The sequence below is a fragment of the Accipiter gentilis genome, chromosome 8 (genome assembly GCF_929443795.1).
Source record: "Accipiter gentilis chromosome 8, bAccGen1.1, whole genome shotgun sequence".
Lineage (NCBI taxonomy): Eukaryota > Metazoa > Chordata > Aves > Accipitriformes > Accipitridae > Astur > Astur gentilis.
Window position 1 is genome coordinate 40798637 of NC_064887.1, and position 16205 is coordinate 40814841.

At 44.7% G+C, this 16205-nt stretch overlaps 1 protein-coding gene across 1 annotated transcript in view; it reads left to right on the forward strand.

Annotated features, from left to right (window-relative positions):
* The window catches only part of LOC126041890 (fibrillin-2-like), a 111811-nt gene that overhangs the window by 40339 nt on the left and 55267 nt on the right, over positions 1-16205 (forward strand). The window contains exons 6-7 of the mRNA XM_049808258.1: positions 5522-5719; positions 7146-7271. Of these exons, the coding sequence (XP_049664215.1) occupies positions 5522-5719; positions 7146-7271 (324 nt within the window). The remainder of the gene's footprint in view (positions 1-5521; positions 5720-7145; positions 7272-16205) is intronic.

Below are 16205 nucleotides of genomic sequence, written 5' to 3' on the forward strand. Positions count from 1 at the left end.
AATCAGTCTGAGTTGCTGAAATTAACATTTCCATGAAAATAATGGCATTGAGTTATGCTATATAGCCCAGGGAAACATTCCCTACAAAAGATTTCCATTGTTTTCATTTAGCATTGGGGAAACTGAGCAATAGAGAAGGTGCCTTCCAACTGTTGTACATAAATGTTTGATAGCCTCAGAGTGGTAATTTTAAATAGTCTGAAACGGATTATTCTTTTTTAATGAGTCCAAGCTGCATTTCTGGCATAAATTATAGCTATGGCTGGCAAAGAGTAGTGCATCATTTTTTATTACCTCTTGTAGGAGGTGAGACAGGTTCTGGCAAGGTGAACTTGGGTTAAGTGGGGTAGGCAAAGCCTGGGCAGCGTCCTTGGTCAGCACAGCACCCCAAGTGCTGGAAACGGAGAAACTACGAGGTTTTGTGGTGCTGCCTTGGCTGAACCAGAAGTACTTGAAGCCATTTACTGTGCTTTAATGTCCCACCCCTTCCAGCAGGACTCCATGCAGCATGTGGGTGAAGGCAGATGTCCACAGCAACCGTGAAGCGTTCCTCCACTTACATCCTAGACACACTAATTAGGAAAGTTAAAAATGTCTACAGGGATATTTTCAGGAAGCTGCTTGCAAGTGGAATAGCGTGGCTCAGTGTAAGAGCATGTGTAATGGCATGGATCCCACCCATTAACTCCCCAAGGGTTTGCGGCTTGGAATTGTCAGGAATGACCATTCATTAGCTATAGGGGTTCCTAACGATCTCCATGACAACCAGCCAAACATGGAAACTGGGAATAAGGTCTATTCCTGCTACGCTTCCTCTTCTGAGCACATCTGAGGCCTGTGCTGGCTGCGGGATTGAGTAGATAAGACCCACTGTAGCCCCAACGTGGCTCTGCAGCATCTGCAAAAGTCCCCAGTTCAGGCTAGGTGGTGCTTCAAAGCCATACTGGGGGGGAGGCGAGGGTTTGAAAACAAAGAGCATAGCAAGGAGTCAGATTTCTTGTGGTTAATGCAACGCGTTGACGCTTCAACTCTGATTCCATGGTGCCTTTTGCAATTTGAGCGCTCTCTCTCTTTGCTGGCTGCTCAAGACAAGTAGGCATGAATAGTAACCTAATCTAACTCTACGGTGATAAGAAATCTACAGACTGAACGTGCTGAGCACGGTCTACTTTGAAATTAATAGGGCAAGAAAGAAAAATGAGATCAGTGCATGGATGAGGCTGATGACAGATGCTGGGCGAGAAGCTGATGTCTGTCCTATGCTGTGTGTTTACTGTTTGCAAAACTGTATCTGGAGAGGTTAAGTCAGGCAGTGAGCTGGCATGTTGTTTTTTGCAGCTACAAATGACTGGTAAAGGCCCAGATATGCATGGCCCTGCTGTGTTAAAAGTCTGTTCTGTAGGGGTGAAAAGATTCTGGCTGATTCCCAAAATAAAGCCTGATCCAGTATTTCTTGCAATCTCTTAATGAGAACTTTACCTGCAGATGGAAAGGTGGAACTCATCCATATCCTACCACTGGACACTGTTACTGTAAGGCTGAGTAAGCTTGAAAGAGGGAACAGGAAGACATCTCAGCTTTCAGCGAGGAAGCCACCTCGTCTCTGTTTTTCCAAAGAATGTACCAGCAAAGACCAAACTTCTGAAGGACAGCTACCTGCAACAGGGTTCCTGGAAGATGGGATCCTATACATAGACTGTAAAAGGGCTTTAGACATCTCCTAAGTGCACATATTTCCTTAATAAAATTTGATTGGTGCCTCATTAAAAATTTAATAATTTGACCATTAAAATTAGCAACAGATGGGAGCTGGAATGCAGCCAGGCTTTCTGGCCTCCAGACTGCAATTTCCTTGGCTTCATTCCCTCTAAAGAAGTAATCTACATATGAAAATCTATTTTTGTCAATTATTTGTTTAAAAGGGGGTGTTCTCCTTACAATCACACTTTCATTATCAATCTCAAGGAATTCTTGCTGCGTTGCACCCAGCCATGCCTCAGCAGGATAATGTGGGAGGTGCAAGTTTACCCCTTTTCTCTCTGTACAGTGCTGCCATGCCTCAGCTTTTGGGTTATACATTTATGTGATTTGACCTCCTAAGTCAACCAGAGCCCTTTGTAGGTACAACCACAATGACATCAGCCACATGTTCTTCTCCATGCTCCTTCTGACTAGGAAAGGGGGAAAGCAAGCCCTCTTTATTAGGTGTTTCTGCATTGTCCTAGGGTTAACAAGGTTTCAGAATAGCTCATAAAATGTATGATATTTCACTGTAAGCACATAGGCACTGCCACATTCAGCCACAGCTGCAGCCCACCTAACTGTAGTTATCTAACACAGAGGCTCCAGCTGCAATGATGCTGCAGCACAATGTTGAACCCAAAACAACTCTAAAATTTAACTGCCTGGATGGCTTACAGAGTGGTAAGAGGGTGGATTCAGGGCCCCTGCCTGAGATGACTTTGTGCCTCAAAGCTCTGGCAGTGCCCATAAGCTAATGTGTGGGGAACAGCATAGGAACAGGGCAATCCTGTATGATCCTCCTCTGTAAGAATTTCCTGGGGACCAGGCACCTGTAGCTTACAATCTTTGACAATTCACAACATCCTCTGTGAGAATTCCCCTTAACTTATATGTTGCCTGAAGAACCACTTTTCTCAATTTATTTTGAATCAGCATCACTTCTTATCTGCAGTAATGCATGCTGACTCTGCAAGTGAGTAGCCTGTTCCTCCTCAGGCCACTCATGATTTTGTACCCTGCTATCAGGCCTTCCTCCAGGTGTTTCTTTTTCAGACTGAGAACCACTAACCAGTGCAGCTGTTCCTCATACATAAGCCCTTCCACACCTTTGATCATCCTTGTTGTCCTTTTCTGACCCTTTCCCAATTCTGCTAGCTGCTTTCTGAGTTGGGGGCTAGGACTGCAAGCAGCCCTGAGGATGGAAACAAACTGTGAGTTTAGTGATGATGCTCTCTCTTTGTCTGGTTCTTTATTCCTCTCCTAATACTTTAGTACAGTCTGTCAGCTTTTTTGTTGTTACTGAGTTGATCGCTCTATTGAAATAAGATCACAAAGCAATTTCTTTCATAGTTCTTTGGGTATGATTGTTGAGAAGATTTAAATTGTTCACTAGTGTGGTTATAAAGAGCTCTCCTTGGTCTGTTCCTCAAGGTTGAAAATTTGAGCAAAAGCCTTGCAGTTTTACTAAAAAAGACAGCGGGTGAGAAAACAACTCAAATTTTGTTGATTTCTTTTCTAGCAATAAAGTAGAACGAACTAACGCATTAAACTTGGCATGGCAGGAGACATTAATGAGGACCATGTGCTTTGGTATCTTGTTAAAATTTGGGTCAAAAAAAGATGATTATTTGGTAACTCACCATTGCAAATGTAGTACATATTTCTGTGCAGATTTCCAAACAAAGGCATTTTTATGAGATCACGTCACCTTTATACCAATGTAACTTCAAAATCATTGGCCTTTTTTTTTTTCCCCCCTCAAATCCTTCTTGCTGTTTACATCTCAGTGACAACCACAGACCAAACTTGTTTTGACACTCTTTTCAGCATGAGTTTTTAAGTATGACTGTGCTCCCAACTGCTCAAGAAATATAAATCAGAGGGAGCATTAAGCTGGAAATAAGTAATTATTGTGCTAATTGATTCTTTCCCAGAGATGGAGGAGGATTTCCTGTGTGGTTTCCGTGTAGCTTATGCTTACCCTGATGCCAGGTGGGACAATTATAACACAGATGAACCTCACACAGTTTTTACTCGGTGCAAACCCCAGGGCTGAGGAAGGCACATCAGCACAGGCACTGGCAGTCTAAAGCCTGCAGTAATTGCCAGCATTTCCAGATGATCTTTTACAGCCCAGGATAAAGGCACTCTGTCATGGTTTCATGCAAATGTAGGTTCTGCCAATGTGGCTGCCATGCAAACATACCCTATGGGAGAAAGCTTTCTGTCTCAAACCATCTATTTAATGGTTTTCCTTGCTTTTTATTCTTTGCACATGTGTGTCAGGATTTAAATAGAAGGGAGCTGATTGCAAAGATCATGTGTGGAAAGACTTATATCTGAGAACTTGCAGGCCAAGAAGCGGAGCTTTGCTTTGTTGAGTGTCTACATTATACTAAGACATTTCTGGAAACAGAATTATTAATCTTCAGATGTGGGTGCCAGTGCTGGCCATGGCTTGTGATTTAGGTATAACCACCCTCCACACAAGTTTTTTGTTGCTTCACATGTCAAATCCAAATGTTTCACTGCAAAGACAGCTGTGAGCTAATCTGGGTACTGATGCAGGGATTTGGGTTCACAGTCAATTACTAATTACTGGGCACTCCAACATCAAAATTCCCTAAGCAACTTTGCAAATCTCAGCCAGGCTATCTGAAATAACAGCTATTTGACCAACACCTAACTTTCTTAGACAGTTAATGTGGAATTTTCTGGTCTGAGAATAACATGGTTAAAGGTCCTTTTTCCAGCCACAGATCAAACACTTGCATGCAGTCATCTATTCCCAGTAGAAGGAAAAAACCCTCTTGTTTAAGAATTTTGTTTCCTGATGAATTCCTGCTGTGCTAATATCCCTAATCAAGGGTCATGAGAGCCCAGACAGTGGCAAAACCAGATTCCTTAGTGCAAGCCCTTCAAATTTTTTTTGGTTTTAAGGGATAGGAGGGTCCCTGTTGGGAATGGGAAACAGGCTAATTGTTTCTGCAGCATCTGGGTTTTAAAGATCTAGTTAAAATTGCCAGGGGACCTTTAAGAGTTAAACCAAAGAAATTAATCACAATGACATGTATTACTGCAGGAGGTTGCCTTTACAGAGACTGTCAGAGAGTATAGAAATCCCTTTGTGGGCTTTACAGTAGGCATCATGGGGAAAGGTTTGGGAATTCTATCCCAGAATGTTTTGTGGGTGAGATTTAGGACTTTTACTCTGCAAGCTGAGTAGAAGTGATCTGACAACAAAACATCTTCATCATTCTCTATGTTTGCATTATATGGACTGTCAGGCCCTAAGACTGTCCAGGAAAGATGCTTGTACCACATCACCTCCATGTGTATCTTTGCCCCTAACTAAAATGAAGTTTGATTGTTTTGCTGACCCCAGCAGTTCCACAGAACAGGTGAACTTGCTGTCCTGAAATTGCCTCTTTGCCCGACTTCATATTTTGAATTCATTCTAGGGCCAGTACTTAAAGGGAGTGACTCAAAGTGTAGAATAAGTGTAGTTCATGGGATGAATCTGAGGGACACCAGGAAGACCTGGCTTGGAGAACCTCTAGATGATCGCATGAAATGTACAGCAGAAAGATCAACCTCCAGTACTGGCCTCCAGCTAGGTCTTAAATTTTTGTTCTTTTCATGATTGTGGATTTTTTTTTCCAGAACTTGTTGACTTTGTACCTGAATGAAAGGAAAGGGAATAGGCACTTTGTGTATTCGACAGAAAACCTTGTGTTTGTGTCTTGATCTAACCTGTGGATGTTATTTTCTCCCTCAGACTATCGTACTGGTCCCTGCTTTAGCCAAGTAAATAACCAGATGTGCCAGGGCCAACTCAGTGGGATCGTCTGCACCAAGACCATGTGTTGTGCCACCATTGGACGGGCCTGGGGTCACCCATGCGAGATGTGCCCTGCCCAGCCTCACCCCTGCCGCCGAGGTTTCATTCCCAACATTCGCACTGGAGCCTGTCAAGGTAAATGCGATGAACATCTAAAGGATGTTCCCTTACCCGTCCTGATGTGCACTGAAAGGGTGAGTGATGAATACCTGTCAGGAGCCCCAATACAGAGCAAGTTCTCTGTGTAAACTTTGCTAAATTCATCATTGCATGTCACAGAGCATCACCACGGACCTTGGGTCTCCCATGGGATCATCTAAGATCCTCTTAGCTCAGTTAAAGATTCTGGCCATGCTGTGGTTCTCGGGTGACTTTCTCCATCCCACAAGGAGTAGTGAATCAGGCTTGTGTGTCACCAGGTTTAAAACTAAGTTACAGCCTTCCAAATAGCCTCATTCTGTGGTGCTGCTGTTGTTGTTGGAGCTTCTGTCCCAGCACTGGAATGTGATCGACACTTCCATCAGGTGGCTAGTGCTCTGTAAATTGTATTATTGGTTCAAAACAGAAGCCAGGACTCCTTCAAGATCACACAGGCAGTTACAGTATGCATAAATCATATGCTTAGAGGTTGCATTCAATGTCTAGGACACACAGGCAAAAATAGCAGAATGGTCCACTGAGCTCCCATCAGCAGGTCCCATTGGCAGCATTTCTGGAGCTGCCATTGCATCCCCATAGTGGTGGGTTGCAGGAGTCTCCGTTTAGATTTGCATGAATTCCTTTCTGCATCCGCAGCTGATTTCAGCATTTACCTGCCATAATCAAAAGCCAAAATTACAGTCCAAGTCCCACATTGGCCAGTGTCTGTAGGATAAAATTGGGAAGGCTGAAGAGGACAACTCTCTTGCTGTCTGTTGTAATCTGTGTTTTATGGCCCTCATCTCTTCAGGAGAGCTTTGCCTATTTAATGGATTTGTCACTCACTGTTACTGCAAGCAGAACTAGAGTATAAATAATATCTGCAGCACATGAGCATGCTGGTTGTAGCAGCAAGTACTGAGGCCTTCCTGAGGTGATTTGGCAAGCACAGTGTCACCTCATCAATGAGGAGGCCATGACTGCAGGATAAGCCTTCCTGGGACAGGGCTGAAGAGCAAAACCTTACAGTCCATAGGTTCCCTTCTCTGCTCTGCAGTAGGTGTTGCTCTCTGAAGGCTGCAGGAGGATGTCCCAGCAAACCAGTTCTCCTCCCCAACTCAGCTACCAACCAGCCTGGAACAAACCATGAGGGCATAGACACATTGATGTTTGCTTTGGAAAATATTACTATACTTTTGTCTTCCTCTTGCTTGTGTAGATAAGCCAGCAATACCTTTATGTCCCTTTTCTGTCCTTCACCTTATCTCTAATGTAATCTGATGGGTAATTGCATTATGAAATGTAAATCCACCTACTTGGAGCAAAGCTGCTTCTTTCTCATAGTGCTCCCGCCATGCTAGGATTGAACATTCATCTGTTGCAATGGCTGCACTTTCTAACATCTTTGCTCTTCTTCCTGTAGATGTGGATGAATGTCAAGCCATTCCTGGCCTCTGTCAAGGTGGTAACTGCATCAACACCGTGGGTTCTTACGAGTGCAAATGCCCTGCAGGACACAAGCAGAGCGAGACCAGCCACAGATGTGAAGGTAAGATTGCAGACTTCTGCACGGCTTCACCAAACTGCTCAGCACTGGGTTCCCAGGTAACGCTCTGAGAGTACAAGGGTATTTAAAAACTTGAGAATCTCTCTGCTCACAGGACATCTCCAACGCTGTCAAAGCAGAGATGTGAAAGAGCTCCCATGTCAGCCTTGATCCTAGCTCCTAAACAGGAGGGAGTACTGCAAGCATCAAGGCATGTTAGAAAATGTACTGCAAAATTAATTTCTGAGCTCTTTATCTGCTTCCCAGAGCCCAAGGCAAAGAAATGAGGAATAGAGCTTGCCTGATCTTCTGATCTTCTCTTAAACTAGAAAGAGGTGGGGGGGGGTTGTGCAGGTGTTTTCTGAAAGATATTTTAATGGCAACACAGACTCATTGAAGAGAAGGGACCTCTGGAGGGCTTTAGATATCTGCTTAGATCAGGACTGGCTTCAAAGCTATATCAGGTTGCTCAGTCTGATCAAGTCGTGAAAACTCAAAGCCTTTTCTTTTGGGGCTCTTGTCCCAGGGTTGTACCGCTGTCATGGTGATGAATATTTTCCTTATATCCACTTGATATTTATATTTTTGCAGCTTGCAACTTCTTGCTTCTAGTTTACTAAAGTATCTGGAAGGAAGGCAAAGTGGGTGGAGTCTGACTAGCTGAGATGGTGATGGAATAAGACAACCAGAAGTAACATCATAGCTCTTGGAGTACTGCAGAAGGTCTGATTCCATGAGATGAGGGTATAGAGCAAGTAAATGCAGTGTTGCTTCACTGACTTGGTGATATTTTTCCAAACTGACATGTTGGCCAGCACCTGAACCTTGTCCTTGATTACAAAGCACACACAAATGAAAATTTGGTATTAGAGACATGAAATGCCAGTCAGCAGCATGCTTATGGGTATCTCTCCTTTGAGCCAGTGGCCTCATACTGTCCCAGACCCAGAGGGGAAGCATACCTGCCACTCTAGGGTTGTCTGCAGGCAGCATGCCTGCTGTGCCTGGTTTTTCTGTCTTTTTGGTTACTTTGTAGGATGCACCTTGCTCATATTCAACTGAGCTGTAAATGGGAGCGACCTTTTCAGCCTCAGCATCTCTCTTGGAAATGATACAGTACTTCAGAGGTATGGTTTGTGCTTACAGTTAGGGATGCTCTAAAACTTTCCTGCTTTAGCAGTAGCTATGGAGCTACTGTAGCTTGAAGCCAAGCAGTGGGGAATGCAGTCTGCCTCGTCACAGCGTCAGCCTTAGCCTGGCACTGTGGGCAGCCGGGGGATTGCTGTCGACTTTCAAACTCTCTGGAGAAGTTCCCAACCTGATGGAAGGGAACTTTGCAGAAACTACTCTTTGCCTCTTCTTCAGCACATAATTTGGAGGAGTTTAAGTATTAATTACCTTCTAAAAACACTTCAGTGGAGGACCCAGATGCTTTGCTCAGATGTGCAGGTGCAACTCTGCTCTGAACATGTAGGCAAGCTGATCTGCAGTGTCAGCAGTCAGACCCCCATGTCTGGAGACAGGGCTGCAGGAAACAGAAAGGATCAGTCTCAACAGCTCAGCAGGGTCTGGTAAGATGGTGCAGAGAGCTCTGCCATTTTCAAGGGAAATACTTGCCACGTGCTTAGCGGAGTTGCTTAGAAATGGCCCAATACCTCATCCTCAGACCAGAGAACTAGTTTCATTTGGGCTGTGAAAATTTAACAATGTTAAGACCAGTTGTGGTAGTTAAGGCAGAGCTCTGCCTGCTTCTGGAAGCCCTTGGAACTGCTCTTTGCTCTTGGACTCCGGATAAGTTGATCCACTGTGTTACTTTGTGAAATTCAAGACTCGCCTAGAGAGTGCAAGGCAATGTCTTGGTCCATGCCGTAAGGCACACACTTCTGTAGTGAAGCGTGGAGCGCAGACAGGATGAGGTGCAGTCAGTATGTTAAACATTCACAGTGCCACCAGTCTGAGCACTCTTCATGCTGTTTTGAATCTGGCTCCAGTTCCTTAAGGTCCGGTCTCAGCATCTCCTTTATCACTGCTCGGCACGTCTCTGAGAGGCGTGCGGACCTCTGTAGGAAGGACATGCTCTCCCCAAGCATTTTGCAGCAGTTCTCGTGGGTCAGACGCATACCTTGCCAGGCAAGCTGCACCTCTCAGAAGTAGGGGAATAAGCATTTGTTGTATTTTCCAAACATCTGGCAAATGAAAAGCAAAACAGCATTAAACTTTTCCTGCCTTGGTTGTAAAAGCTCTTTCCCACATACCCTAATGAAACCCCGCTGGCCTGTGTTTGCCACTTTAGGGTTGAAACGTGTTTGTTGTGCTGGTGTGACTGCGTCACACCTAGCTGGGCTTCAGGAACTCGGCTTCCCAAGTGGAGTTGGGAGCTGGGCTTCAGGAACTCCACTTCCCATTCCTGTCGAAGGCTCTGCTGTAACCAAGACAAGGGCTTATGAATGTACTAGAATCCAGATGTTTAACCTCAAATTTGTTTCCAGGTGGCAAAGTTATTTGCAGTGGTAGAACTGTAGGCAGCTATTACGCAGAGAGAGCACTTGCAGCAGCCACCATATAAGCATGGTAACTTAAGCAGTCACCATATAAGCATTAAAGCACCTCCATGGCACTCCCCACTCCATGGGGTTTGACAGCATTCGTTGTCCCACAGGGTTTCTCCCAATGGTCAGTTCTCAGGGAAAGGAGCATCACTGCTTCCAGGTGACTGTTTCCATACCCCCACCTTCCTGCAATCCAGACATTTTCCTTGCTAGGATAATTCTAGTAGTCTCTGCGTCAGTGCATGCCGTGTGACCTGGGTTCAGCCCTTCAGAAAAACTTTTCCGAAGTGAGACACAAGCTACAGAGGTTAATCCTTCAGTGGGGGAAGGACGTTCTTTTATGTTGAGAAGACATCTGTGTCTGTGGATCTTCCTTGGCAGGATGCCATGAGACTTTCTAAAATTTTAACAGAGGGGTTTCTTGCAGTGTTCCAGCATCCAAGGACTTGGAACCAGTGGAATCCAAAACAGCCCTTTTACCTGCACCTTGGGTGAAGAACCAGTTCCCGAAATCCAGTGATGTCCCATGCAGTTTGGCTGACCAATGGGCAAAGGCTGGACTGCACTAGAACCATGGGCCTAACCTCAGGATGCAGAAAATTGTTCTTGCCTTGGTCTGCCTCACCCCTGCTGGCTGGGGACCAGACAAAGCACATATGAAATCAGTTTAGCTGGAATCTCCTATATACCAAGATTAAAAACAATCCATTGTCTGAATCTGTCATCCAGATGCGAGGGGCCTCTGTGTGGGTCCCCGCTTCCCAGAACGCCTGCAAAAGCAGCATGATGTGGCCATAAACAGCTTCCTTTCACTCTCCTTCCTGGATGGCCATAAAAAGAGACATCTCCAGCATCTACAGTGTCTGTTCCATCACTTATCTTACCTCAGTGGCTGAGGAGACCACCAAAAGAGGATGCTTTCCTTTGGTATGATTTACTGACCTAGGGGTCCTTCTGTGAGAATGACATAAACATGAGGGGTGCTCTAAACTGATAGGGCTGAGATTTGTTTTTGAGGGCTTGTTTCCCAGACATGAATCACCAGCATGTCCCCACCAGGCAGTCAGAAGAAGAAGAGGATACCTTTGTCTGGGTTATCACTGCTCTCCTCTAGGGCATGTACCCTGTGTGAGTCCCTAAAACTATGTGAATAGGGGAACAGAAAGCCAGCATCTTGTAAGGGGTTCATCTGATGCTAACACTTTATAAATATAGGAAGATCTGGACCCCGTCTCAGAGTTTGCTGCATGCTTTGGTACGTCAGGAGGGAACAGTTTGGTACAGCTGATAGAGCACTGAATTCCTGATTTGCTGAAATGGTCTGTACTGCCAAAGTGGCTGTATCAGTCCAAGTAACCTCCTCACTGAGCCAAGGGTTTTAATCAAAATAATGACCACAAGCATAAGAGGATATTTTCTTTATCCAGGTGTGCTCCAAGCCTAAAATCTCAAAGCTGCAGGAGTTCCCTCGTTGAGTCTGTTTGTGCTAACTTTATAGCTGGTGAAAGGAGTGATCCCTCAGCTTGCACTGAGACCATCTTGCTTTAGGAAGAGGAGATGGTTTCCTCTTATTTTCAGATTCCTTATCCAAGACTAGCATCCAGGAAATATTAAAGCTAGATTAAATGTCTATGTTAAATTCTTCCCTAGTTCCCAAGAGTTTGTATTTTCTGCTTGGAAGATTCCTCCTGGGGAGTGAAGTCAGCAGATGGGATTGCGTTTGAGCCAAAGGTCAGAGCCCGTGTCACTGTGTCTGCTGATTAATGATGTCTCCCTCATTAACGCAGCAGCATGTACCACTAATCTTCTTTGGTCTTTTTATTGGTGGGAATAGGCAGGAGTAGAGATAATGTTTTTCGTTTCCCATAGTGATACTTATCTCTTAACACAAATGGCACCTGGAATTAAGGCTCCATTTTCAGTCCCTGAATCCCTGAAGAATAAAGATGCTTTTCTTATGCAAGATCTTCTATGCTGATAATGGAGGCCAGCTCAGGCCCTGATCTCCCAAGCACGTGAGGGGGCTGCAGCTGGATACACCAGATGAATTTCGATCAACCCCAGAAGGAAAATGATGTCCTTTTTCTATCTGCAAAACATGAAAACGTGCACACAACGTCAAGTTTGGATTTGAACCTAAATATCCTCTAAGTTTCTCAGTTCCAGAGTTATTTCTGCAGCTCATCTCTAATGAATGTGACACTTTCAAATAGTGGCTTATTTTATGCCTTTGTTCATTGTATTCTGAGGGAGCTCGAGGGATCAAGAGTTCCTGAGCTTGGGCCTGTGCAACATATAATGAGAAATTTCTGGCACAGAGAGTTGCCTGCTCACTTTCTGAAAGATGTAAGCAGTCTGTGAAACGCAGCCCGGGGAGGGGGGGGGCTGGATCGAGGGTGGGGAAGGGGAAGGCTGTTCTCTTAACCAGCACTAAAGACAAGGCCAGCTTTGCAAGTTCCAAAGGATTGTGTTTATGTTGTGTTGGTATGAAAAGATGAGCAAGGAGGACAAAAGTTGCCAGCTCGGGGCTAAATTGACAGACGCTATGCCTGCCTTATGGGGAAACTGGAAAAGAGCAGGATCTGTTGAGGTTTGCAGGGGAATGAGAAGTGTGTGAGCGCTGAGAGAAGGGCACACTTCTATCCACCTGACTTCTTACTACTGCTGGAAGAAAAGAATTGTTGAGGAGGATGCAAGAAAGCACTCCTGGCACTAATGGTGCAAAATGAAGAAAGGAAACATCAAAGCTGAAATCAGACACATTCTCCTGATACAAAAACCTTTATCAATAAATCATAGGGAGGTGTGGGGGGTGGTTACCCAGAGTGACATTTTTAAATTATCCTGGAAGCCACCATAAAAATTATACTTAAGGGAACAATTCCATGGCATGTTCTTAAGGGTGGAATCACTGACTGAGTAAAGCTTTTCCTTCCATAACTTTAGTGGTTCTCTGCCAATAATTTAACTTCTTTTCTTAATAGCCCTTCCTCTACTGCATAACAAAATGCTAAGCCAGCTCTGTTATCAGTGAAGTATGTAATGCCAGTACCTCACCCAGGATGCTTTCCAATGCCCCAAAAGGAATAAGTGTCTCGCATCCAAAATTGTTCCAGGATGATAACATACAAGATACAAAAAAGTACATGGAGAAACACCAGGCAACGAGTGAAAGACACTGCATGCTTTGTGCAACAAGCTCTGTTCAAATCCATCCAGGGTAGATCCTTTTTGACCGTCTTCTGCATCTCCAGGAGATGGATTCTGCCAAGGGAGAACAAGTCCTTTAATTACAAATCTCACGTCTTTTCACTTGCCCCTTTCTATTTAACATTTGTAGGGTGACATGTTAGATGCTACTTATGTCCCTCCGGGCTAGTCTTTTGTCAGCACTACACAAAACTCCAAATTTTCTAATGAAGACAAGGCTCTATTTTTTTACTCTGTTGAATCTCATTCATGTTTCTGAATTGGAGGGAGATTTCCTGCGTTTTCCATGAGCAGAGCGGGTAGACTGGCCCACTCTCCTCACGAATGGAACATGATAGCCATTTTATTAGCGTGTTTTCAATTTTCTCACAAAATGTCCACAGAAGAGCTCATTGTTTGGATCCATTAAAAGCTCATTTCCATGGATTTGGTGTGGTTTGGAGGGTTCCATTACTCTCCTCTGTGGTTTCTTTGTGCTTTCTGGAAGGGAAGGTCTGAGAGTCCCGTGCGCTGCACGAGAGAGGGCTGATGAGGCATGACCTCTGCTACGTGACACAGAGATGTTTTCTCCATCAAGTCCTGTTTTTTTAGCAGATGGAAAGGTTGGGGTTTCAACATGTCTGTGGGCACCCGTGTTGGATGGGCTTTGCAGACTGCAACTCTCTTTCTGAAGCTCTTGTAGCCTTTGGCTTCCAGCATTTTCAGCCTTAATGATCAGGCCAACTCCAACCCAGCGAGTTGGAGACCAGATCCAAAATCAACGTTTGCATTGAATTCTGCCATTGTCTGAAGAGCAGAGTACACAGAATATTGCTTTAATTTTTAAGAGAGAGTTGGAAAACTCGTGAAGTAGCCAGGTTGGAGTTGGAAGAATTCCCTACCCAGAGCTGGCAGCTGGGTGTTAATGAGAGGTGTACATATCTGTCCCACTGTGTCAAGCTCTCCACGGACTTCAGCTCTGAATGAATCAAAACTATGAGACACTTTACAAAGAGAAAATGAAGACGGCAAATGTGGTGGGGAAGAACTGAAACAACAACAAAGCCCAGAGCTCAGTTTCTCAAAGTACAGGATGTGCGAGTAGTCTTGAGAAACTCTGGCTTTATTTCTGCTTCTTGGGTTGCTAACACTGCTCTCATCTGAGCTAGCATTTTCAAGGGGAAACAAATGTTGCAGTTTGATTTAACCTTTTGAATTAACTCTGGTTTTCCTTGAGAATGGAATGCAGTTGCTGCCCCCACAAACATGTACGCTTTTTCTTGGGTGACTGACGCTGTGTTGTAAGTATTGATCTAATAAGATGCCTGCCTGTCAGCTGGCCTCCAGATCTCTGATCCAACAAACTTCAGGAGAGCTATGCCCAAGTTTTAAGCTGTTATTTCTAATAGTACAACCAGCTTTTGCTTCATAAAGCTCTTTCCCTTCCAGTGTTCTGCAAATTGTAACCAAACACAGGCCTGTAATTAAATGACAGGGTAGGCTGTAGTGATAAAATCTCTTTCGCTGCAGGGGCCCAGGTGGGGGAAGTGTTTTCTGTAGATTTGCATTGCTGCCTTGAGGTTTCAAGTCATGTCTGTCTGTTGGAGGGGCTCTGAGCATCAAAGAGCTAAAGGAGCACCGCAAGGACAGAGGCGATATCTCTGCTGCTTGCAAAAGGCGGCTGAAATCTTTGGCTAGCCAAAAGTATAATGTTGAGTTCCTAAGAAGCCAAAGAGGAAGGCATCTTCCCCTCTTGATATATGAGTGTATGCCCTATGCACTTGGGCTTAATTTTGTGCATGTTGAAATCGAGGTTTCACTTGACTCCTCAGGACTCAGAGTTGCAGCCAAAGTAAAACAGAAGATAATTGTGTTTGTAATAGGTTGTGTGAGCAAGGAGGAGAGGTTGAAGATTATTTCTTTGACCACATGAAGCACCCATGGGGGGTCTCTGTCCGCACCATATGCCTCACTTCAAAAAGCAGCTCGGCTCATCTTACTTGAACACATACATTGTCAGTGTCTATCGCTGAGCTCAGTGGAATGAATTTTACTATGTCTCACTTTGCAGGGAAAAATCATCACCGTTAGGGCACAACTCTTCTGCTCTGTTTAGATGTTTCCATTCAGATGTGATGAATTACTGCCTGGATGAAATCATCTCTTTCTGCTGACTGTAAATGGCATCTAGAAAAAACACTGATGGAGATGCATGCTCTGTAACCATCTAACACATCTGACCACAACTCAACATGCACCACTGTCTGGATCATTTTTGCCATCTTTTCCTCTAGAGGTCTAACAGTGTAGATCCTCTTATACCTCTTTTCCTGCAGAGCAAGGCAGGGACTTTGGGGTGATGCGAATTAACTGTCCTCATCAGATGTCCATGGCTGTCCCACCCTGCAGCCAAAGGCTGGTGTAGTGGGGTCACAGTGCCTGGGACATGATGGCAGAAGGCTTCTGGCATCCTTTCTAACTTTAGAGGGAAGGATAAAGTTTATAAGGATGTTTCTGGAGGACTGAGGACAATGCTTAGTCCTTGAGAGTCACTTATGTGCAGCCAGATTTCACCCCCCCCCCCTTGCCCTCCCTTGGATTTGTGCCTATGCTAGGGAATCCTTTTACAGACATTGTTAAGTGAGTTGAATCCATCCCAAGCCTTGGAGAACTAGCCCTGTCCCTGGGTAGCTAGCCCAAAGATTCTTTACCACTGGTATAAATCTGTCTGCTTCATTCCAGCCTGAATTTATAACGTCTCAGCTTCAGTTTTCATCTTTTCTTTTTGAGGTTGCAGAGCACTGTGTTCTCAACATCATCTTTGTGTCTCTTTTCTATGAACCCATCACATCCTCACAGTTTCTTGGATAAATGTAATTGAGTCCTGCCTAGTCCCTTAACAACAGGCAGTTTTTCCCAGGCCTTGAGTCGTCCCCCTAGACTCTGAACCCCTCCATTTTGTTAACACCCTCTTCTAAGAACTGACACCACACAGAGCTGTGGCATCCAGGAATGATCCTAGTTAAGAGGTAACATCACCTACCTGCTTCTGCTATGTGTTTCTCCCATACATCTTCAGGGCTGCACTAGCATCGCTAGCCACTGCATGGCACTGTGAGATTGCAGTCAGACATTTCCTTCCTAACTCAAATTTTTTCTCAGTTTCACACTGGACAGGACACAGCTCACCACCCCTGGG